The sequence below is a fragment of the Cynocephalus volans genome, chromosome 10 (genome assembly GCF_027409185.1).
Source record: "Cynocephalus volans isolate mCynVol1 chromosome 10, mCynVol1.pri, whole genome shotgun sequence".
Lineage (NCBI taxonomy): Eukaryota > Metazoa > Chordata > Mammalia > Dermoptera > Cynocephalidae > Cynocephalus > Cynocephalus volans.
The window spans coordinates 27,130,646-27,155,963 of record NC_084469.1 but is presented as its reverse complement, the minus strand read 5'-3'; the positions used below and the strand labels follow the sequence as shown (position 1 = coordinate 27,155,963).

The 25,318-nt window shown below is 38.1% G+C and overlaps 1 protein-coding gene across 1 annotated transcript in view; it reads right to left on the bottom strand.

Moving 5' to 3' along the window:
• The window catches only part of EFCAB5 (EF-hand calcium binding domain 5), a 144,600-nt gene that overhangs the window by 63,212 nt on the left and 56,070 nt on the right, over positions 1 to 25,318 (bottom strand). Inside the window, exon 7 of the mRNA XM_063109813.1 lies at positions 828 to 983. Coding sequence (XP_062965883.1) covers positions 828 to 983 — 156 coding nt within the window. The remainder of the gene's footprint in view (positions 1 to 827; positions 984 to 25,318) is intronic.

Below are 25,318 nucleotides of genomic sequence, written 5' to 3'. Positions count from 1 at the left end.
TGTTTCCCTTTTCATGTTAACTGCTAGGAAGCTTAGATTCAAAGTTGTAGACAATGTACAATGTCATTGTGATATGTATGCATTTTGGGCTTTGTTCTCAGCTTCATATAGTATTTCCTCTCTTATTTTTTCTTCTTTCATCTTACTTTTAGTTTACATTACTTTGTTGTATTTTATCTATTCTTGTGAGCTTTTTAAATTCTTTCTGGAACATGGGGATGCAAACAAACAAATATAAGGTTCATAAAAAAATATATTTCAGTAAAGTTTGTACCCATTTTTGTAAGTCCATTTGGTATCCTGGAACACTAGTGTCCTCCCAAACCCCATTCTCAGAAACATTTTTTGATATAAAGTCTTCTTATTTTTAAGAATCACCATAATAAAAGTAGTAATCTATTTCTAGCAGCTCTTTTTTGCAGGAACCACCAACAAAGAGAGTAAGCAAAAACAATTTTAAGCAGCCCATCGACTTAAGAATGGGAAAGAGATAGATTTAGAAACAAGTTATAAATTCTGAAATGCAGTGCCACTCAAAGTGTGGTCTGCAGGCTGGTGCCAGTCTGTAATGAGAAAGGTACAAAAATTGAAAATAGCAACTAGAAAAGTTTATAGCAATTTGTGAAAGTAAATGAGAATAAATCATATTTTAATCTGATAAAGGTGTAGACTGTATTTTATATGTCCTTCCTCCTCCTAGTAAAATATTTCATTCAGTATCAGTCCACAACAGATTGGAAATTTAAAACATCATCAAGAACAACAACCTAAAAACTGGTTTCACAACAAATAGTTTGAGAAGCAATTCTTTAAAGGTCTTAACATACCTTCCCACAGTCACAATGAAGGAAGAGTGCAGCAAACATCTGCCTCTGCATGTCAGTTTTTATGACCTCCCGGAATTCATCTGCACAGTGGCAAAGGTGCTTAAGGAGTTCCTCAAACATATCACTTTTAAAGTCTGCAATATGTGAAGAGATGTACTGCAGAAAAAAGAGGATAAATGATTGAATTAAAACCATGTTCTTTACTGGGATTTTCCCAAGGATTCAGCCAAATGCATGAAATATATTGGCTGCAAAATGTTTCTATATAATTACTTATCACTTAAATAAAGCATTTTCATGTTAGTGCTGCTCTGCAGGTTGTGTGGCAGAGAGGTGACCAATGGCATCTCCAACATCATACACCACAGGAACTAGATATTTTTGGAGCAATTTCCCTAGTCCACATGAGCATTATATAGGGCAGACTTTTCTGCCCAGTATGAAATAGCAGCAATCCTAAAATGTTGCCTGTAAATTAAAAGTTCTAAAAATTGAATGCAGTTTTCCTATTGGTATATGGCATATAAAAGCAAGTGTGTTCCATGACTGGCTACATTCAATATTGGAGTGTAAGAGATAGGGATCGTGGGTGGTTTCTTCATCTTCTGTTATTGCAATAAGATATCCTTTGCCTATAGCTATGATATTTCTTTTTTGGAAAGTGTAGGAACTGCAAACATTTATGCTCTTGGGCCATTTCCAGTAGTGGGATTGCTAGTTTAAAAGGTAAATGCATCTGTATTTTTTGTAGGTTTGACATGGGGCTTGTACTCTTTTGAACTCCCACAACTAATGTGTAAGTGGCTATTTCTCCTCAGCTTCACCATCAGTGTTATTGCCATCTGGATTTTTGCCAATTTGATGGGTCAGGAACATTACATTCTTGACCTATATACCTCACTATGAGATAGAAAATATCCTGTGATAGAAATGATCAAGCACTGCAAGAGTTTCTGAGTGCACTCCTCTTGAAGTGTCAGCCCAGCTCACAGTCAGTGATTTCCTCCCCTGCTCCAAGCACAGAGGTAACCAAATTTATACTGCACGGCCCAACTTCCATAGCCATAAATGATTGGACCAGGGGAGGACACTTAACCTAAGCGAGGTCATTCAGATTCTCTCCACTGGGACTTGGGGATTAAAATCGAGGAACAGCCAGCTGATCTCCAAGTGGGGCTGGAGTTGTGAATGAGTAGGGGAGGCAAAACTTTACCTCTACCCTCTTTGGCTACACTTGAGAATTAAATTGACATAAGGTAGATTAATGGGAGAAAAGCATAAAATTTAATATGTTTTATTTGACATGGGAGCCCTCATAAGAAAACAAAGAACCCCTCCCCGCCAAAGTGGCAAAATCTATATATTTTCATATTAGATTGAACAAAAAGAGGCAATTGTGGGAAAGCAACTAAATTGCATAGGGAAACTAAAAGGAAGATAAGAATTATTTTAACAAGGCCTGTTTGTATAGAATTCTCTTGGCTAAGACTCCCCCTTGAAGAATGTTTCCTTTCTCCTGGCATAGGAAGGGCATCTTTCACATGAGAGTTTTTATTTCCTATTTTCAGGAAGAAAAGGGGAGATTAGAATGCCCTTGTTGTATGTGATGTTTTTTAAGTGCCTTTAGCTTAAAGTAATCCTTATACCAAAGTGGCATTCTTTGAGGTGTGCTATGGGTTAAATGTATCCCCCAAAGTTCACATACTGGAACTTAATCTCCATTGTAACGGTGTTAAGAGGGTGGGAAACCCTATTATGGAAATTGAAAGGTGGGGCCTTTAATAGGTGATTAGATTGTGGGGACTGTACCCTTGTGAATGGATTAATCCATTGATGGTTCAATAGGTGGTCATGGCCGTAGATATGATGGCTTTATAAGGAGAGCCAGTGAGCAGGTTTGCTCTCTTTTGCTCAGCCCATTCTTGCCATGTGATACCCTGAGTCTCTGGAGAGCCACCATGAAGAACAAGGCCCTCACTAGATGTGTTCCCTGGACACTGGCCTTCCCAGTCTCTGAAACTATAAGAAATAAATTCTATTTCTTTGTAAATTACTCAGTTTCAGGTACTCTGTCATAAGCAGCAGAAATGGACTAATTCAGGTTGGTATATTCTGCCACCCATCATTTGTAAACTTAAGAGTTGTTGGGTGGCCAGATTCTTCCATATGAACTGAGGATGCAGAGAAAGTCTGTCCACAGAGAGAGACAGATGAACTAGAAATCAAAGAGAAACAGAGTCCTGATGCTTTCTAGTCCCTGTTCTAGACTTTCCCTAAAGTCCTCGGATTATGCACATGTCATTTTCAGCCATATTAGCTCAGGTTAATTTCTGGTTCTTATGATTAACATGTCATAAACATGTTTAGCAAAAAACATGTTCCATTTTAGTAATTTTTTGCTAAAGAATAGTAATTTGCTTAAAATGGGACATAGTTTTGACATGTTTCATTGTCACACAATTTTTAAAGTTAATATTTTATTTCCTCATTTGTATCATTTAGGCAAACAAATGTATTATGTGAGAGACATGTTACACTTGAATTCATGCTTATGAGTCATAAAACATTATTCAACTGACTTAGAGATCAAAAGAGAAAAATTTATAGCAGAGCTAAAGAGCTTTTCTAAATATTTGATTCTCTTAGCTGCCTATATCACTTAATTGCTATTCTTGATGTATCAATGAGCCCAGTTAAATTCTCATCTGTTACTTTAGAAAGCAGAGTGGTATAAGTGGTTAAGAACTCACATTCTGGAGCCTGTCTGGGCTAAAATCTCAGTGCCCATGTTTCTTCATTTGTGAAATGGGTGTCATAGTAGTACCTATCTCTCTCAGGTTGTGGTGAGGATCCTGTGTATGTACAAGGCCTGAGTATCTCATGTAATAAGTTCTCTATAGCTGCTGCTCTTGTCTACTCTTGAGGTAGATAAGAAATTGGCTAAGGAAGCTTTCTTTGTATAATAAAACAAGGACTACAGAATACTGATGTACACAGATTATATTTTCCATCTATCATTGAAGAAATGGTGTATTCACATAGCCTCTGGGAAGAAAATTAGCTTTCCAGTTTCAGAGAGGAAACTTTTAAAAAACAATTAGTGCTAATTATATACTTAACAAAGCAGCAATATACTTTAACTCTTCTGATTTTTCAAATCTTTGCTTAATGAGTAAATTGAACAAAGGCCTGACTTAATATCCAGTAGTAATAAAAATGGCAGACTAAAACACAATTTTGCCCCTACTGGTGAAAGATAGCTTAGGTAATGTTATGGGTTAAGTTGTGTTCCCCCCCCACCAAATTCATATGTTGAAGGTCTAACCCCCAGTACTTCAGAACGTGACTGTATTTGAAGATCGGGTCTGTAAAGAGGTAATTAAATTAAAATGAGGTCAATAGGGTCAGCCCTAATCTAACAGGTCAAGTACGAGTATCTTTATAAGAAGAAATTTGGACACAGATATGTACACAGGGAAGATTATGTGAGAAGACACAGGGAGAGGATGGTCATCTACAAACCAAGGAGAGAGGCCCCAGAAGAAACCAACCCTGCTGACACCTTGTCTCAGACTTCTAGTATCCAGAACTGTGAGAAACTAAGTTTCTGTTGTTTAAGCCACCCTGTCTGTGATATTTGCTGTGGCAACACTAGCAAACTAATACAGGTGATAAGGAATTGCTAATCAGGCAGTTCCTTGAATTATATGTTTCTTACAGTTGGAAATCCACCTAGGAAGAAACACTTCAACTTGGAGAATAGTTCACCCATTCTCTCCCATTTCCCTGGCTTAGAATTCTCTAATTTCTCCCCAAGGTTTCCTCATATATTTTCATAACGTATTGCTATCTCTACCTCCCCCAATGCTGTCATTCTTCTTTCTTCTGTTTTTCCCTGCCACAGCTCAAAGCACATGAAAAACAAGATGAGCAAAACAAAACAAATAAAAAATACAAGATACAGATGAGCTAGAGACAGAATAGAAAGCCATTTTGATAAATACCACTTCGGTAAAAATGCACAGCCTAGATTTAGTAGAATATGTTAAAGAAAAGACACAATCTTTGGATATGTTGATGAAGCCTTTCTCTTTAAAATTTAAACTTGGAGCCATGTCAGTTTGAAGGCTTCAGACTGTACAGCTGATATAAAACAATCTCATAAATAAGTGACCATCTCAGAGTGGACCACCATTGAGCAAGAACAGAATGGGTCCCGAAGAAGAGAATCCAGGCAGAGGCATGGCCCTTATTTATTCCTGGCCAAGGGATGCAACAGTTCCTCCATATGCAAAATCAAAAGTTAATATCTGAATCTCTCTGTATAGTATTTGTAATTTTTGCATATAATTATTCTTAAGCCATGATATAATTCAGGAGAGGACCCCAACTGCTCAAAGTCCAGGCCTACTGAACAAGGCTCCTTGGAAACTAACCCTCACTTTATACAGTCTCACAATAAACAGGAATTGTTGGGTTGTTTTCACTTGTCCCTGATGAACAGGCAGATGTGTAGCCAAAGTGTCCACAACGATCAGGTGGACAATTAGGTCAGGAAAGGATGTAAGTATAGCAAAGTATATTCTTCAGTTAGGTTGACCAACTGCCTCACTTTCCCTGGATCTTTCCTGGTTTTAACACTGAAAGTCCCACAGTCTAGAAAACTCCTCAGTTCCAGGCAAACCAGGATGGTTTGACACACTTCCTTGGATCCATTCTGTTGGTATAATCCCTGTGGGACATGCTGTGCTGTATCCTGCTTTATATAACAAACTGTGCCTGTAAGTATCTCTATCCTTTGCCGTAAAAGAAACTTTACAGTCTTTAGCTGTGTCTGCAGCATCTTTCCATCACCATCTCACTGGGACAACCATATGCAGTCAACTACAGAGTTCTTATTCTATGGTATGCATGTGAAGGAGTTCAGAACACACCACCTCAAAATATCCCACTTTGGCATAAGTGTTATTTTGAGCTAAAGGCACTTAAAAAAAACAGATGGAGCAAGAAGATCTGACCTTCCTTCTGTTTCCTAAAAGCAGAAAATGAAATTTCCATGTGAAAGATGCCTTGCCTATACTAGAAGAGAAGCAATATTCTTATCTTCAAGGATACGTTGTTGAGACCGAGAGAGAATTTTGTACAGACCTTGTTAAAATAACTCTTATCTTCTAGTCTTCCCACATAATTTAGTTGCTTTTTCACAACCTACTGCTCTTTGTTCAATTCAGTACATGTGTTCAACTCTGTGTCTTTGTGTCTTCATTTCCTTAAGAAGGCTCCCATGCCAGGTAAAACTTGTATGTTTTTCAACTGTTGATCTGTCTTAGGCCAAATTCATTCTTAGGTTCAGCTGGAAAAAAACCCTAAAAGGATAGAGGTAAATTTTTTGCCTCCCATACACATTCACCTATTTGCAATACTTTTGTTGTATAAATGTAATCACAAGATAAAGAACAAATAAAGTTTGTTACAGGTAACTGGGAATGGTGAATACAAATGACAATTTGAGTCAAGATTCTCATGCCTAGAGTGAGCAGATAAATGAGTGGGCCACACACCCCTAGAGAATCATCCTTTATTTAATAGTCCTAGTCTGAGAAAGCTATACTTGTATTACTTTGGAGGCAAGAGTTTAGGAGACCAACTGTGAAACCACATCAGGGAAAGAATATAACCCAGGCCAGAACCAACTGATCATATCAGTAGAAATAGACATGTGTCAATCTCTGGAGCCCCCATAGGAGGATCTCCATTGATAAAAGGTCAGCTTCCCTCAGCTCTTCATCCCAGAGTCTTTGGAGGTTCTCCTGTACCCCAGGCCATCTATACCTCTCATTGCTTGAACCTTGTAATAATATAGGTCTTGCATGTAGTTAACATCAACTATTAGAGATAATTAGGTTCCTTTTCCTTGCAGTGCATGGTGATGCTCTATTCTTCAAGTAACATTTTTCAGCACAGAAACAGTAACTCATATTAAGAACCCCATAGCACATAGCATATAAACACCAAGGACTCTATACACTATATAAAATTTTGCTTCTATTTGCAAAATGGGTTCCAAATTCCAAACAACCAAATTACAAGGGTCCTGGAACCAACCCCCCTCAGATACCAACGGACCACTGTATATTTAATAACTAAGAGAGTAGAAGTAAACATTCCAAAATAGTTACTCTGGGTCTTCATTTACTCAAATAAAACAGATGAAAAGTGAGAGACAGGTCACAGTCACCAAAGAGATCATCACCTGTTCATCCATCAGAAAACACACTAGAAAAATGATAGGCAAATGGAGACATCTGTGATCATTCATTCTCTCCATTCCTCTTTTTCTCTATATTAATTATTACTTAATGACTCTATTTTCTCTAAACATACTCCAGCTTGAGTGCTAATTACATTATTTGTTACAAACGATGGTATGGGCAATTGTATGGCATAGTGTCTCCACTGGGTGGCATTTGTAATATCTTGACTTTGCTAGACACTTATAATTATATTTTCTTCCAGTTTCATTAAATGAGTGCTGAAAAAGAAATAGCCTTAAAGCAAATATCTTAAAGCAAATATCTTTAAAATCAAGTGCTTCAAAGATTACTTCTGTGTCATATAGGATGACTTAATGATTTGTTGATTAGATAATTTAGTATTTTCAATAAATATTTCTATAGAGAAAATTTGGTTTCTGTCCAGGTAACAGCTCTTGTCTATAATGAAATTAATTGTGTGTTGTATGCATTTCAAGAAGAGAAGTTGAGAAACATCAGGAAAACTAACATTAATAGCACAAACCATCCATTAAAACAAAATTTCATACACACACACACACACACACACACACACACAAAATTAAAGGAGAAAAGAGGGTAAGGGTGATGTACAGCAGTAATACTTGATACAAACTCACTAAAATTCTATATAACACCTTTGTAGATGGGGCCTCAACCTACCTATCGTCTCTCATTTCTTGTTCCTCCCCCATCATACACCTTGCATATTAATCAGGAAGAAATATTTCCTACCATGTAGACAAACCATACTCTTTCAGGCTTTTATGTCTTTTTACATACTATTCCTCTGCCTTCCTGGAAAGACCTTCTTCCTTTTCTACATCTGTCCATCTTCTTAAGACCTGGCATATTATATTATCTGAGATGTTTTGGCTCACGTACTCTATTGGTGTTCCTCCTCTGACATTATCTTCTAGTATAACTTTCATTACAATAATTGGTAATTATTGGCCTATTTGTCTCCTCGTTTACCTCTGCAACCCCAATACCTGGTATACACATTTAAAAGTGGCCACTATGGAGTCCAAAAAGTTACTACATTAGTTCAGCCACATTGTTGTAAGATCAGGCTTGAGCCTGCTGTGAAGGAAGAGACTCAATTGCCATCACATGAAAGATGAATTCACATTATCTTGGGATATCTTCTCATAGGGTCTCCCCTTATATACACGCCGATAAAATTCTCCCACTCTAGACTCTTAAGAAAAGCACAAAGGTAAAATATAACAAACTAAGCTGAAAGAACAAAAAATTCTTAGAAATAACAACCGTGATAAGCAAAATTAAAACTAAATAGAGAACAATATGCTGAAGAGAAATCTGTACGCCCATATTCAATTGCAGTCTTATTCACAATAGCCAAGATATGGAATCAACCTAAGTATCCATCACCAGATGAATAGATAAAGAAAATGTGGTATTTATATACAATGGAATACTATTCAGCCTTTAAAAAGAAAATTCTATTGTTTGTGACAACACAAATGAACCTGGAGGACATTATGCTAAGTGAAATAGCCAAAAACACAAAGACAAATACTGCATGATCTCACTTGCATGTGGAATCTAAAAAAGTTGAACTCATAGGGCAGACAATAGAACGATGGGACTGAGTGGAGGTAGGAGGGGATGAGGAGATATTGATCAAAGGGTACAAAGTTTAAAAGATACAGGCAGAATAGTGTTTGAGATATATTGCACAGCAGGGTGATTATAGTTAATAATGTATTATATATTTCAAAATTGCTAAGAGAGTAAATTTCAAATGTCTTGCCACAAAAAATAAGTGAGGTAATGGATATGTTAATTAGCTTGATTTAATCATTCCATACTGTATATATAAAGGGTACTTCAAAAAGTTCATGGAGAGGTGGAAAAGACGGCCACTGGGCCTTAGGCAGCCGGGAAACTTGTGGACCAGACGGAAGGGAGGACGATCTTGCCGTCTCTTAAGGGAGGACCGCGGCTGGTGGCCAGTCGTGGGGGCTGACTGCCACTTTGCCCTTGGCAGGAGAGGCTGCCTCATTTACAGGCAACAGCTTTGAAGTATGGAGCAGGAAAAGAACTGTTTCTTAGCTGCAAAAGCGAGTCTCTAAACAGGGAACACAGTGCCGGGGCTGCTGTTGACGCTGCCAGGATCCCGGAGGCCAGGGCCGCGCTGAAGGCGGCCAGCTGCTCTATTCAGGATTCAAGGTTTCAGGCCGGCATAAAAGAAGATTCCTGGGAGCGCCTGAGCCGCGCCGTGGGACTGACTGAGCAGCCTGAGGTGGCAGCGGCTGAGAACGGGGACGGTGACGACTCAGAGGCAGATAGAGAGCCGCCCGGCCCAGCACAGTCCTGTGAGTGACCCACGGCCCGGCCCTGCGAGTGACCCCCGGCCCGGCCCTGCTCGGGGGGCGGACGCCCGCCCGGCTTCCACCTACCCCACCGGGCCACTCACCAGCCCTGGGGCTGCCTCCAATTTCTCAGGTGGTGGCGGCTCCGGCCAGGCTCAGCCAAGCCTGTCCTCCTCATTCGGCTCGGCTCCTCACTGAGCCTTCCCACTTGCTTGCCCCAGCGCGGGGCTTCCCGGGGCCTGCGGGCCGGCCTCCATTCCCACTCCCACCGCGGTTCTCTGGCGGAGCTGGTGGCGTGGGGCATCCCCGGCCAGCATCAGGAGGCCAAGGAAGTATGGGCTGGGCCGACTGTCACTCCACTGCTCCCTGCGCTCCAGCCCCCGGTAAACTTCCTGTTACCAGGAGGCAGATACCATCTCTGCGGCCACCAGTTCGGAAAAATGCCTAACCGATTTCTGGTTAGGAATAGTGTGGTTGGAGAGTTCCTGAGTTCGCTTGAACCTGCTGGAGAGCTGACTGTGGGCGGGCACCAGACTCGGTCCGTGCTGGGGGGATTCAAAGGTGAACCATGTGCTGCAGGCTCCTCCCCCAAGGAGCTCACACTTTGGTGTGGGAGATAAGACAAGTACACAAATAACCGCGATACCAGGAGGAAGGTGATAAGTCCCGAGAAAGATCTACACAGTGCTACAAAGGCACTCAGAGCGACCGGTCGTCTGTGCCTAGCAGAAACCTGGTAGACTTCCTGGGTGAGGCGGTGCCAAGCAGGGTCTTGAAGGCCCAGCTGATAGACGAGGGTTGCAGAAGACACGTCCCAGCCCAGCCAAGTGCACACAGAGCGGGGAGACGTCCGGCTAGGGAGGCGGAGACTCGACAGAAACCACACACCCTGTGGGGTCGCCACTGCACGATCCAACAGCCCAGGCCAGAGGACACAGAACAGGGAGAAGTCCTGCATGGGAAGTGGAAGCTCAGCAGAGACCACACACCCTGCGGTACCTCCCTGTGATCCAGCAGCCCAGCAGGGTCCAAGCTGACCAGAGAGGTGGCTCCCCGGAGAGGCCCAAGACCCAAGGCAACCACACACACAAGGCACTAGAGGCCAACTGAGCAGTCACGGAGGTAGTCATACCAAATTGGCAACCACAGCAACATCTTAGTTAGTCAATAGTCTCAAACCGGTGGACTGTGAAACCCCCTGCCACAATGAATAAACATCAAAAAAAAAAAAAGATACCAGAAATACAAAAAATCAAGAAAGTACACCACCAAAAGTTAATAAATCTCAAACTCTAGATCCTATAGAACAAGAAACCCTTGAAATGACTGACAAGGAATTTCGAGTGATAATTCTAAGGAAACTGAATGAGATACAAGAAAACTCAGCTAGACATCATGATGAAACAAGGAAAAGTATACAGGACCTGAAAGAGGAAATGTACAAGGAAATCAATGTCCTGAAAAAAAATGTAGCAGAACTTGCTGAACTGAAGAAGTTATTCAGCGAAATAAAAAACACAATGGAGAGTTTAACCAGCAGGCTTGTTGAAGTTGAAGAGAAAACCACTGAACCTCAAGATGGGCTGTTTGAAATAACACAAGCAGACAAAAAAAAGAAAAAAGAATCAAAGACATTGAAGAAAATCTGATAGACATATCAGACAACCTTAAGCGCTCAAATATCCGAGTCATGGGTATCCCAGAAGGGTAGGAAAACGGAGATTGCATTGAAAACATATTCAACAAAATAGTGGCAGAAAACTTCCCAGGTATAGGAAAAATCACAGATCTTCAGATCCAGGAAGCTCAACGATCTCCAAATGTATTCACCCCAAAAAGGCCATCTCCAAGACATGTTATAGTCAAATTGACAAAACTCAGAGACAAAGAGAGAATCTTAAAAGCTGCAAGAGAGAAGCGTCAAATCACCTATAAGGGAGCCCCAATCAGGCTAACATCAGACATTTCATCACAAACCCTAAAAGCTAGAAAGGAATGGGATGATATTTTCAAAATACTAAAAGACAAAGATTGCCAGCCAAGAATACTTTACCCTGCAAGGCTATCCTTCCAAAATGAGGGGCAAATAGTATATTTCTCAGACAAACAAAAACTGCGGGAGTTCACTACCACACGACCACTCTTACAAGAAATCCTCAAGGGAGTACTGGGTTTGGCTCCTGAAAAATAACTACCACTGCCATAAAAACCCAAGAAAAATCAAAACCCACTAGTATAATAAAAATGGCATTCATGAAGAGAAAACAAACAAACAAAAACTCTATCTACAGCCTAAGGAAACAACAAACACAGAAACCAAACAGTAAATCAGAAAGCAAGGAACAAAAGACACCTAAGACAACCAAACAACCAATAAAATGCTAGCAATAAATCAACACCTTTCAATAACAACTCTTAATGTAAAAGGCTTAAATTCCCCAATCAAAAGACACAGACTGGCTGACTGGATTAAAAAGGAGGACCCAACTATATGCTGCCTACAAGAAACCCACCTCACCAATAAAGATTCACATAGACTAAGAGTGAAAGGAAGGAAAAGGATTTACCATGCAAACAGAAAAGAAAAACGAGCTGAAGTAGCTATTCTTATATCTGACAAAATAGACTTTAAACTAAAAACCATAAAAAGAGACAATGAGGGACACTACTTAATGATAAAGGGACTGATTCATCAAGAAGACATAACAATCCTAAATATGTATGCACCCAATGTTGGAGCAGCCAGATTTGTAAAAGAAACTCTATTAGACCTAAAGAAGGAAATAGACACTAATACCATAATAGCAGGGGATCTGAACACCCCACTGTCAATATTAGACAGATCATCTAGGCAAAGAATCAGTAGAGAAACACAAGATCTAAACAAGACTCAAGACCAATTGGAATTGGCAGATATCTACAGAACATTCCATCCAACAACCTCAGAATATTCATTCTTCTCATCAGCACATGGATCATTCTCCAGGATAGATCACATATTAGGTCACAAATCAAGTCTCAATAAATTCAAAAAAATTGGAATAATCCCATGTATCTTCTCAGACCAAAATGATTAAAACTAGAAATTAATAACAAACGAAACTCTGGAAACTATACAAACACATGGAAATTAAACAGCATTCTACTTAATGACATATGGGTCCAAGAAGAAATCAAGCAAGAAATCAAAAAATTTATTGAAACTAATGAAAATAATGATACATCATACCAAAACCTGTGGGATACTGCAAAAGCAGTATTAAGGGAGAAATTTATTGCATTAAATGCTCACCTCAGAAGAATGGAAAGATGGCAAGTGAACAACCTAACACTTCACCTTAAAGCACTAGAAAAACAAGAACAATCCAAACCTAAAGTTAGCAGACGGAAAGAAATCATTAAGATCAGAACAGAACTGAATGAAATTGAAACCCAAAAAACAATACAAAAGATCAATGAATCAAAAAGTTGGTTTTTTGAAAAGATAAATAAAATTGACAAACCAGTAGCATGGCTAACAAAAAAAAAGAAGAGAGAAGATTCAAATAACAAAAATTAGAAATGAAAAGGGCGATATTACAACTGATTCATCTGAAATGCAAGGAATCATTCGAGACTACTATAAACAACCATATGCCAACAAATTCGAAAATCTGGAGGAAATGGATAAATTTCTGGACACACAGAAGCTCCCAAAACTGAACCATGAAGAGGTAGAAAATTTGAACAGACCAATAACAATAAAGGAGATTGAAGCTGTTATCAGAAGGCTCCCAACAAAGAAAAGCCCAGGACCAGATGGATTCACAGCAGAATTTTACCAAACATTCAAAGAGGAATTGACACCGATTCTTTACAAACTATTCCAAAAGATTGAAACAGATGCAAATCTCCCAAACTCATTCTATGAAGCAAACATCATCCTGATACCCAAACCAGTTAAGATATAACCAAAAAAGAAAACTACAGGCCGAAATCCTTGATGAATATAGATGCAAAAATCCCCACTAAAATACTAGCAAACAGAATACAGCAACACGTACGTAAAATTATTCACCACGATCAAGTGGGATTCATCCCAGGGATGCAAGGTTGGTTCAAAATATTCAAATCAATAAATGTGATACACCATATTAATAAAGTCAAACACAAGGACCATATGATCATCTCTATAGATGCTGAAAAGAATTTGATAAAATTCAGCACTCATTCATGACAAAGACCCTCTATAAGTTAGGTATAGAGGGAAAGTATCTCAACATAATTAAAGCCATATATGACAAATCCACTACCAATATCATGCTGAATGGGGAAAAGCTGAAAGCTTTTCTTTTAAGAACAGGAACTAGACAAGAATGCCCACTCTCACCACTCCTATTTAACATAGTGTTGGAAGTACTAGCCAGAGCAATCAGAGAAGAGAAGGCAATAAAGGGCATCCAGATTGGAAAAGATGAAGTCAAACTGTCCCTGTTTGCAGATGACATGATTCTATATATTGAACTGCCTAAAGCCTCTACAAAAAAACTCTTGGATGTGATAAATGACTTCAGCACAGTAGCAGGATACAAAATGAACACACAAAAATCAGTAGCATTTCTTTTCTCCAATAGTGAACATGCAGAATGAGAAATCAAGAAAGCCTGCCCATTTACAATAGTCACCAAAAAAATAAAATACTTAGGAATTGAGTTAACCAAAGAGGTGAAAAATCTCTATAACAAGAACTACAAACCACTGCTGAGAGAAATTAGAGAGGATACAAGAAGATGGAAAGATATCCCATGCTCTTGGATTGGAAGAATCAACATTGCGAAAATGTCCATACTACCCAAAGTGATATACAAATTCAATGCAATCCCCATCAAAATTCCAATGACATTTTTCTCAGAAATGGAAAGAACTATCCAGACATTTATATGGAATAATAAAAGACCACACATAGCCAAAGCAATGCTGAGCAAAAAAAATAAAGCTGGAGGCATAACTACAAAGCTATAATACAAAGCTATAATAACTACAAAGCTATATACTACATATACTACAAAGCTATAATAACCCAAACAGTATGGTACTGGCATAAAAACAGACACACCGATCAATGGAATAGAATAGAGAATCCAGAAATCAACCCACACACTTACTGCCATCTGATCTTGGACAAAGGCACCAAGCCTATTCACTGGGGAAGGGACTGCCTCTTCATCAAATGGTGCTGGGAGAACTGGATATCCATATGCAGGAGAATGAAACTAGACCCATACCTCTCTCCATATACTAAAATCAACTCAAAATGGATTAAGGATTTAAATATACACCCTGAAACAATAAAACTTCTTAAAGAAAACATAGGAGAAACACTTCAGGAAATAGGACTGGACACAGACTTCATGAATACGACCCAAAACCACAGGCAACCAAAGGAAAAATAAACAAATGGGATTATATCAAACTAAAAAGCTTCTGCACAGCAAAAGAAACAATTAACAGAGTAAAAGACAACCAACAGATTGGGAGAAAATATTTGCAAAATATACATCTGACAAAGGATTAATATCCAGAATACATAAGGAACTCAAACAATTTTACAAGAAAAAAACAAGCAACCCAATTAAAAAATGGGCAAAAGAGCTAAGTAGGCATTTCTCTAAGGAAGATATACAAATGGCCAACAGACATATGAAAAAATGCTCAACATCACTCAGCATCCGGGAAATGCAAATCAAAACCACATTGAGATACCATCTAACCCCAGTTAGGATGGCTATAATCCAAAAGACTCTGAACGATAAATGCTGGCGAGGTTGCGGAGAAAAAGGAACTCTCATACATTGTTGGTGGGACTGCAAAATGGTGCAGCCTCTATGGAAAATGGTATGGAGGTTCCTCAAACAATTGCAGATAGATCTACCATATGACCCAGCTATCCCACTGTTGGGAATATACCCAGAAGAATGGAAATCATCAAGTCGAAGGTATACCTACCTGTTCCCCAATGTTCATTGCAGCACTCTTTACAATAGCCAAGAGTTGGAACCAGCCTAAATGTCCATCATCGGATGAGTGGATACGGAAAATGTGGTACATCTAAACAATGGAATACTACTCAGCTATAAAAATGAATGAAATTCTGCCCTTTGCAACAACATGGATGGACCTTGAGAGAATTATATTAAGTGAAACGAGTCTGGCACAGAAAGAGAAATACCACGTGTTCTTACTTATTGGTGGGAGCTAAAAATTAATATATAAATTCACACATACACACACACAAAAAAAAGAAACCGGGGGGTGGGGTGGGAGAAGATATAACAACCAGAATTACTTGAAGTTGATACGACAAGCAAACGGAAAGGACATTGTTGGGGGGGAGGGAGGAGAGAGAGGAGGGAGGAAGGTTTTGGTAAGGGGCAACAATAATCAACCACAATGTATATCGACAAAATAAAAGTTAAAAAAAAAAAGTTCATGGAAAAATTGAATTAAAAGATAAAACAATCTTTCTGAACTTGTTGAAGAACCCTCATATATCAAAACATCACATTACACCTCATAAATATATATAATTATTATTTGTCAATTTAAAATAATATTAATAAAAATAGGTAATTAAATAAAGGAGCTGACCAATAAGAGGAAGAACAAAAACTAAAACTGAGAATTAAAAGACCGATTTTAGGAATTCTCCTAGAATATACATGAGTGAGGTTTGTTCTAGAAACACAGGAATGGTTCAACACTAGGGAATTTACTGATATAACTCATTAACAGATTAAATTAACATATTCATATGATTAGCAAATAAAATAAGGCATTCGAAGTAGTCAAAATCGATTCTGGGGTTTTAAAAACACTCAGTTAAATTAAGCTTAGAGTGAAACTCTTAATCTTGGTATTTATCAGAATATTCACCATCAACCAATAGCCAAACAAGTACTTGAATGAATAAATGGATGGAAAAAAGAGAGTACCACGCCCATTCTTACAAAGACTGCATTTGTTCCAGATGCACTTTCCTCTTTCCCTCCTCTCTTACTCTAACACCATGAAGAGTAAGATAAGAGCGACTAGGTAAGGAAATTGCAAGACTCTAAACTGGAGATTCAATGTGAAAACAAATTGGTCTCCGATAGCCTAGGAAGAAGGTCAAGAGAGTATCCATACAATAATGGAATATATAGAAATTAGGGCAGAACAATCCAAGCACAGGGCATATGAAAAGAAATAACACAGGAGCATGGCACTATACAAACTTAACACAGGAAGGGGGGAAAAAGGCAAATGACAGATAAAGAAGTCAATCTAGAAGAAAACAACTAAAGTGAAAGAAAGAAGTCTTTCACAATTGCTTTAAGCTATAGAGAAACTTAATAGGAACATTCAATATAACAAGGACTCAAAGACAAGCTGATGAAGCTGCAGAATGAGAAAGAAGTTTATGTGTGAGAGAAAGGATAGAGTTTATCTGTAAGGAAACAAATTGAGCATCAAAATTTAAAAGATAAGCAACATAAAAAGGAATTATTGACAGAAAAGGTTCAAATCATCACAGTGACCGCAGGTGAAAGAGACAAGGAAATTAATAAAATTAGAAAACTAATAGATATGAAAGACAAATGTAATCCCACATAATGATGATTGGTTTCCCTGATGTAGACAGCCCAAAATAGAATTGAAGATGTATTCAAAGACATACTATGAGAAAATGTTCCTGAATTGAAAAAAAATCTGAATAGTAAAAGGCCACACCATATTCAAAACACTTTTTAAACAAAATTCTCCATACCAAGACAAATTCTACTTAAACTCTTGAACTTTGAGGCTGAACTTCAAGGCATCCAGGCTAACAAACGAAGTCACCAACAAGATAACCAATAGGAAGACAATGACTTATCGGTTGTCTTTTTCCCCCAATCTCGTGATAATAGAACATAGAACAATGCCTGATACAGAATATATGTTGAATTAATTAAAATGAATGGAGAAAAAAAATAAAGCTGATGCCAGACTTCTCCATAACATTTAATATCATAAAGCAATCAATCAAAATCTATATTATTTTGAGATTTTTTAAAATGTGACACAGATAATAGACTCATCCAAGGTGTGGTTTAGGTATAAAGGTACTTACCTGTGTTTTAAAATTCTCTCACCCCATTCTATTTTTTTAAAGTTTTAAGACTAATTTCTCCTCTGAGTACACATTTAGTAGCATTCCATAAAATCAGACATAAGATTTTGACCCAACAGTTACGAAGGAGAGTAATTTTTAAATTTCCAAATGTTTGGACTTAATTTTTAAGTTTGTTTACAGTTTTATTACATAATGATATGAGACTATAACATGCCAGCTTTCTATTTTTTGGAACATAAAGGGTTTTCTGGGTACCCTATTTTGATGAATATTGATGAATATTCCATGAAAACTGGAACAGGGTGACTGTAGAGATTAAAGTTCAATATGTACTTATATAATAAGTCGTATTGATTGATATTAACAGATTCTTTATACCTTTATTTATTTCTTACCTCTGACTTATCAAAGACTTAAAGCAATTTTACTGTTTAACACCTTGTACAAAAATTAACTCGAAATGGATCAAAAACTTAAACATACATAACAGCTAAACCTATAAAACTTCTCTGATCTGATAACCTCATGTGTTATATCTTTGAGCTGAGTCTTTTCTCAGTTCGATTAAGTCTGCTATCAGAGATTTCTGTTGAGTTTTCAGTTCAGATAATGTATTCTTTATTTCCAGAATTTCTATTTTTTTTTTTTAATCGATTCAAATTCCTTTGTCAAGTTTCTCATTTTTCTCCTGGATTGTTTTCTAGATATCATTTAACTTTCTATCTGTATTTTCTTGTGATTCTCTGAACATCCTTAAGAGGGTTATTCTGAATTCTTTGTCAGACATTTCATAAATCTGCTGTTATCTGGGTTCATTGCTGGTGCTTTGTTTTCTTTGTTGGTGTCATATTTCTCTGTTCTTTCTTGATCTTTGTGTCTTTACGTTGATGCCTAGGGATTTGAGGAGACAGCTAGGTTTTATAGGTGTTCTTTGGTGTTGTTAGACCCTTACTGGCTAATATCAGAGCTTTGTCTCTGGTTGTGGTTTTGTTTAATTCCAAATTGGGGGAGCTTCCTGTGGATACCAGCACTTAAACTCTGTAGTTGTGTTAAATTGCTGCTTCACAGCTGATTCTCTGGGGAAGACTTTTTGTGTGGACTATATTTTAATTGTTGGCCTTTTAATCACTTCAGGTTTTGCGAAGTCAGATACACCTGGGCTTTGCAGAAATTCTAGCCCAGGACTGAGTCTCTCTAGCAAACTGTGCCCCCTGCAGTTCCATGGCCCTGACTGGTCTTCACTGAGTGGGCCTATGCCTATCAGAAAGCAGATCAGCTACTAATGCTTTGCCTCAATGTTCTTCCAACAGGCCAGCTTCCCTCCCACACTCCAAAGACTTCCCATAGGGTGGGCCATGCACGGATCCCTCACCAGGACTCACCAGCCTCTGGGTGGTTCCCTTTCTTTGGAACCGACCACATGGAAGAATGGAAAAAGGTACATTTTAACATGACATTGCTAGAGAAAATCTCTCTCACTCTCTGCAAACTGGGAAGAACTGGGAGTTCATTTTTATAACATTACTCTTACAATAGTTCTCTTAATTTTAAGAAATTTATTCCAATGATGTTACTTTGGCAATTTATGGATAAAATAGGGGCTCTAGAATAAATTTATTCTCAATTGAACATGGGTAAGAAGTCACACAAGGATTTATCTTCTCATTTCAGTCTGTCAGATAAATTGCCATTCCCAAGAAATATGAAAAGAGAACAAAAGGGTGACAGCTTTGTCAACAGCAGGCAAGGTAATAAGAGACCACATGGAACCAGCATTTTCTTACCACTTCTAGTTTATCTACTGCTTATCTACTTATCCCTTTCTCTAATAAATCTGGGAATGACTGAAAAATTTTTACCTCCAAATGTGCTATATGCACCTAAGTTTGTTGAGGTAAAAATAGAAAGACTCTTTTCAACCCTTCTGGTTTTTATTTATCTGATACTAACAGGGGAATAGGTCGTGCATTAAAATACACACATTCTTGAAGAAATTCATGTCATAGAGAACTTTTCATTCTGGAAAAATTAAATTTGCATGGATACTAAAAAGTCTCAGTCATTCAAATTTTGAAAAATGTTCTACTTTTATTTTCTTTCTTTTTTTTTTTTCAAAAAACCGTTATTTTTTATTTTTATTTTTTAAATTTTATTTTGTCGATATACATTGTAGCTGATTATTGCTCCCCATCACCAAAACCTCCCTCCCTTCTCCCTCCCCCCCTCCCCCCCAACAATGACCTTTCTGTTTGCTTGTTGTATCAACTTCAAATAATTGTGGTTGTTATATCTTCTCCGCCCCCCCCCCCTGGTTTGTGTGTGTGTGTGTGTGTGTGCATGTGTGTGTGTGAATTTATATATTAATTTTTAGCTCCCTCCAATAAGTGAGAACATGTGGTATTTCTCTTTCTGTGCCTGACTTGTTTCACTTAATATAATTCTCTCAAGGTCCATCCATGTTGTTGCAAATGGCAGTATTTCATTCGTTTTTATAGCTGAGTAGTATTCCATTGTGTAGATGTACCACATTTTCCGTATCCACTCATCTGATGATGGGCATTTGGGCTGGTTCCAACTCTTGGCTATTGTAAAGAGTGCTGCAATGAACATTGGGGAACAGGTAGGTATACCTTCTACTTGATGATTTCCATTCCTCTGGGTATATTCCCAACAGTGGGATGGCTGGGTCGTATGGTAGATCTATTTGCAATTGTTTAAGAAACCTCCATACCATTTTCCATAGAGGCTGCACCATTTTGCAGTCCCACCAACAATGTATGAGAGTTCCTTTTTCTCCGCAGCCTCGCCAGCATTTATTGTTCATAGTCTTTTGGATTATAGCCATCCTAACTGGGGTTAGATGGTATCTCAATGTGGTTTTGATTTGCATTTCCCGGATGCTGAGTGATGTTGAGCATTTTTTCATATGTCTGTTGGCCATTTGTATATCTTCCTTAGAGAAATGCCTACTTAGCTCTTTTGCCCATTTTTTAATTGGGTTGCTTGTTTTCTTCTTGTAAAGTTGTTTGAGTTCCTTATATATTCTGGATATTAATCCTTTGTCAGATGTATATTTTGCAAATATTTTCTCCCACTCTGTTGGTTGTCTTTTAACTCTTTTAATTGTTTCTTTTGCTGTGCAGAAGCTTTTTAGTTTGATATAATCCCATTTGTTTATTTTTCCTTTGGTTGCCCGTGCTTTTGGGGTCGTATTCATGAAGTCTGTGCCCAGTCCTATTTCCTGAAGTGTTTCTCCTATGTTTTCTTTAAGAAGTTTTATTGTCTCAGGGTGTATATTTAAATCCTTAATCCATTTTGAGTTGATTTTAGTATACGGTGAGAGGTATGCATCTAGTTTCATTCTCCTGCATATTGATATCCAGTTATCCCAGCACCACTTGCTGAAGAGGCAGTCCCTTCCCCAGTGAATAGGCTTGGTGCCTTTGTCCAAGATCAGATGGCAGTAAGTGTGTGGGTTGATTTCTGGATTCTCTATTCTATTCCATTGGTCAGTGTGTCTGTTTTTATGCCAGTACCATACTGTTTTGGTTATTATAGCTTTGTAGTATAGCTTAAAGTCAGGTAGTGTTATGCCTCCAGCTTTATTTTTTTTGCTGAGCATTGCTTTGGCTATTCGTGGTCTTTTATTGTTCCATATAAATGTCTGAATAGTTTTTTCCATTTCTGAGAAAAATGTCTTTGGAGTTTTGATGGGGATTGCATTGAATTTGTATATCACTTTGGGTAGTATGGACATTTTCACTATGTTGATTCTTCCAATCCAAGAGCATGGAATATCTTTCCATCTTCTTGTATCCTCTCTAATTTCTCTCAGCAGTGGTTTGTAGTTCTCATTATAGAGATTTTTCACCTCCTTGGTTAACTCAATTCCTAAGTATTTTATTTTTTTGGTGGCTATTGTAAATGGGCAGGCTTTCTTGATTTCTCCTTCTGCATGTTCACTATTGGAGAAAAGAAATGCAACTGATTTTTGTGTGTTGATTTTGTATCCTGCTACTGTGCTGAAATCATTTATCAATTCCAACAGTTTTTTTGTAGAGGTTTTAGGCTGTTCGATATATAGGATCATGTCATCTGCAAACAGGGACAGTTTGACTTCATCTTTTCCAATCTGGATGCCCTTTATTGCCTTCTCTTCTCTGATTGCTCTGGCTAGTACTTCCAACACTATGTTGAATAGGAGTGGTGAGAATGGGCATCCTTGTCTAGTTCCTGTTCTTAAAGGAAAAGCTTTCAGCTTTTCCCCATTCAGGATGATATTGGCTGTGGGTTTGGCATATATGGCTTTAATTATGTTGAGATACTTTCCCTCTATACCTAACTTATAGAGGGTCTTTGTCATGAGTGAGTGCTGAACTTTATCAAATGCTTTTTCAGCATCTATAGAGATGATCATATGGTCCTTGTGTTTGTGTTTATTAATATGGTGTATCACATTTATTGATTTGCGTATGTTGAACCAACCTTGCATCCCTGGGATGAATCCCACTTGATCGTGATGAATAATTTTTCGTATGTGTTGCTGTATTCTGTTTGCTAGTATTTTAGTGAGGATTTTTGCATCTATATTCATCAAGGATATCGGCCTGTAGTTTTCTTTTTTGGTTATATCTTTACCTGGTTTTGGTATCAGGATGATGTTTGCTTCATAGAATGAGTTTGGGAGATTTGCGTCCGTTTCAATCTTTTGGAATAGTTTGTAAAGAATCGGTGTCAATTCCTCTTTGAATGTTTGGTAAAATTCTGCTGTGAATCCATCTGGTCCTGGGCTTTTCTTTGTTGGGAGCCTTCTGATAACAGCTTCAATCTCCTTTATTGTTATTGGTCTGTTCAAATTTTCTACGTCTTCACGGTTCAGTTTTGGGAGCTTGTGTGTGTCCAGAAATTTATCCATTTCCTCCAGATTTTCAAATTTGTTGGCGTATAGTTGTTTATAGTAGTCTCGAATGATTCCTTGTATTTCAGATGAATCAGTTGTAATATCGCCTTTTTCATTTCTAATTTTTGTTATTTGAGTCTTCTCTCTTCTTTTTTTTGTTAGCCATGCTAATGGTTTGTCAATTTTATTTATCTTTTCAAAAAACCAACTTTTTGATTCATTGATCTTTTGAATTGTTTTTTGGTTTTCAATTTCATTCAGTTCTGCTCTGATCTTAATGATTTCTTTCCGTCTGCTAACTTTAGGATTGGATTGTTCTTGTTTTTCTAGTTCTTTAAGGTGAAGTGTTAGGTTGTTCACTTGCCATCTTTCTATTCTTCTGAAGTGAGCATTTAATGCAATAAATTTTCCCCTCAATACTGCTTTTGCAGTATCCCACAGGTTTTGGTATGATGTATCATTGTTTTCATTAGTTTCAATAAATTTTTTGATTTCTTGCTTGATTTCTTCTTGGACCCATATGTCATTAAGTAGAATGCTGTTTAATTTCCATGTGTTTGTATAGTTTCCAGAGTTTTATTTGTTATTAATTTCTAGTTTTAATCCATTGTGGTCTGAGAAGATACATGGGATAATTCCAATTTTTTTGAATTTATTGAGACTTGATTTGTGACCTAATATGTGATCTATCCTGGAGAATGATCCATGTGCTGATGAGAAGAATGAATATTCTGAGGTTGTTGGGTGGAATGTTCTGTAGATATCTGCCAATTCCAATTGGTCTTGAGTCTTGTTTAGATCTTGTGTTTCTCTACTGATTCTTTGCCTAGATGATCTGTCTAATATTGACAGTGGAGTGTTCAGGTCCCCTGCTATTATGGTATTAGTGTCTATTTCCTTCTTTAGGTCTAATAGAGTTTGTTTTATAAATCTGGCTGCTCCAACATTGGGTGCGTACATATTTATGATTGTTATGTCTTCTTGATGGATCAGTCCTTTTATCATTAAGTAGTGTCCCTCATTGTCTCTTTTTATAGTTTTTAGTTTAAAGTCTATTTTGTCAGATATAAGAATAGCCACTCCAGCTCGTTTTTCTTTTCTGTTTGCATGGTAAATCTTTTTCCATCCTTTCACTCTTAGTCTGTGTGAATCTTTATGGGTGAGGTGGGTCTCTTGTAGGCAGCATATAGTTGGGTCCTGCTTTTTGATCCAGTCAGCCAGTCTGTGTCTTTTAATTGGGGAATTTAAGCCTTTAACATTAAGAGTTGTTATTGAAAGGTGTTGATTTATTGCTAGCATTTTATCGGTTGTTTGGTTGTCTTAGGTGTCTTTTGTTCCTTGCTTTCTGATTTACTGTTTGGTTTCTTTGTTTGTTGGTTCCTTAGATTGTAGATAGTGTTTTTGTTAGCTTGTTTTCTCTTCATGAATGCCATTTTTATTGTACTAGCGGGTTTAGATTTTTCTTAGGTTTTTATGGCAGTGGTAGTTATTTTTCAGGAACCAAACCCAGTACTCCCTTGAGGATTTCTTGTAAGGGTGGTCGTGTGGTAGTGAACTCCCGCAGTTTTTGTTTGTCTGAGAAATATACTATTTGCCCCTCATTTCGGAAGGATAGCCTTGCAGGGTAGAGTATTCTTGGCTGGCAATCTTTGTCTTTTAGTATTTTGAAAATATCATCCCATTCCTTTCTAGCTTTTAGGGTTTGTGATGAAAAGTCTGATGTTAACCTGATTGGGGCTCCCTTATAGGTGATTTGACGCTTCTCTCTTGCAGCTTTTAAGATTCTCTCTTTGTCTCTGAGTTTTGCCAATTTGACTATGACATGTCTTGGAGAAGGCCTTTTTGGGTTGAATACGTTTGGAGATCGTTGAGCTTCCTGGATCTGAAGATCTGTGATTTTTCCTATACCTGGGAAGTTTTCTGCCACTATTTTGTTGAATATGTTTTCAATGGAATCTCCATTTTCCTCCCCTTCTGGAATACCCATGACTCGGATATTTGAGCGCTTGAGGTTGTCTGATATCTCTCTCAGATTTTCTTCCATGTCCTTGATTCTTTTTTCTTTCTTTTTGTCTGCTTGTGTTATTTCAAATAGCCCATCTTCAAGTTCAGAGGTTCTCTCTTCAACTTCGACAAGCCTGCTGGTTAAACTCTCCGTTGTGTTTTTTATTTCGCTGAATAACTTCTTCAGTTCAGCAAGTTCTGCTACATTTTTTTTCAGGACATTGATTTCCTTGTATATTTCCTCTTTCAGATCCTGTATACTTTTCCTCATTTCATCATGATGTCTAGCTGAGTTTTCTTGTATCTCATTCAGTTTCCTTAGAATTATCACTCGAAATTCCTTGTCAGTTATTTCAAGGGCTTCTTGTTCTATAGGATCTAGAGTTTGAGATTTATTAACTTTTGGTGGTGTACTTTCTTGGTTTTTTGTATTTCTGGTGTCTTTTTTTTGGTGTTTATTCATTGTGGCAGGGGGTTTCACAGTCCACCGGTTTGAGACTAATGACTAACTAGGATGTTGCTGTGGTTGCCAATTTGGTATGGCTCCCGCCGTGACTGCTCAGTTGGCCTCTAGTGTCTTGTGTGTGTGGTTGCCTCGGGTCTTGGGCTTCTCCGGGGATCCACCTTTCTGGTCAGCTTGTACTCTGCTGGGCTGGTGGATCACGTACCACAGGGTGTGTGATCTCTGTTGAGCTTTCACTTTCTGTACAGGACTTCTCCCCGTTCCGTGTGCTCTGGCCCAGGCTGTTAGATCGTGCAGTGGCGACCCCACAGGGTGTGTGGTTTCTGTCGAGTCTCCGCCTCCCTGGCTGCACGTCTCC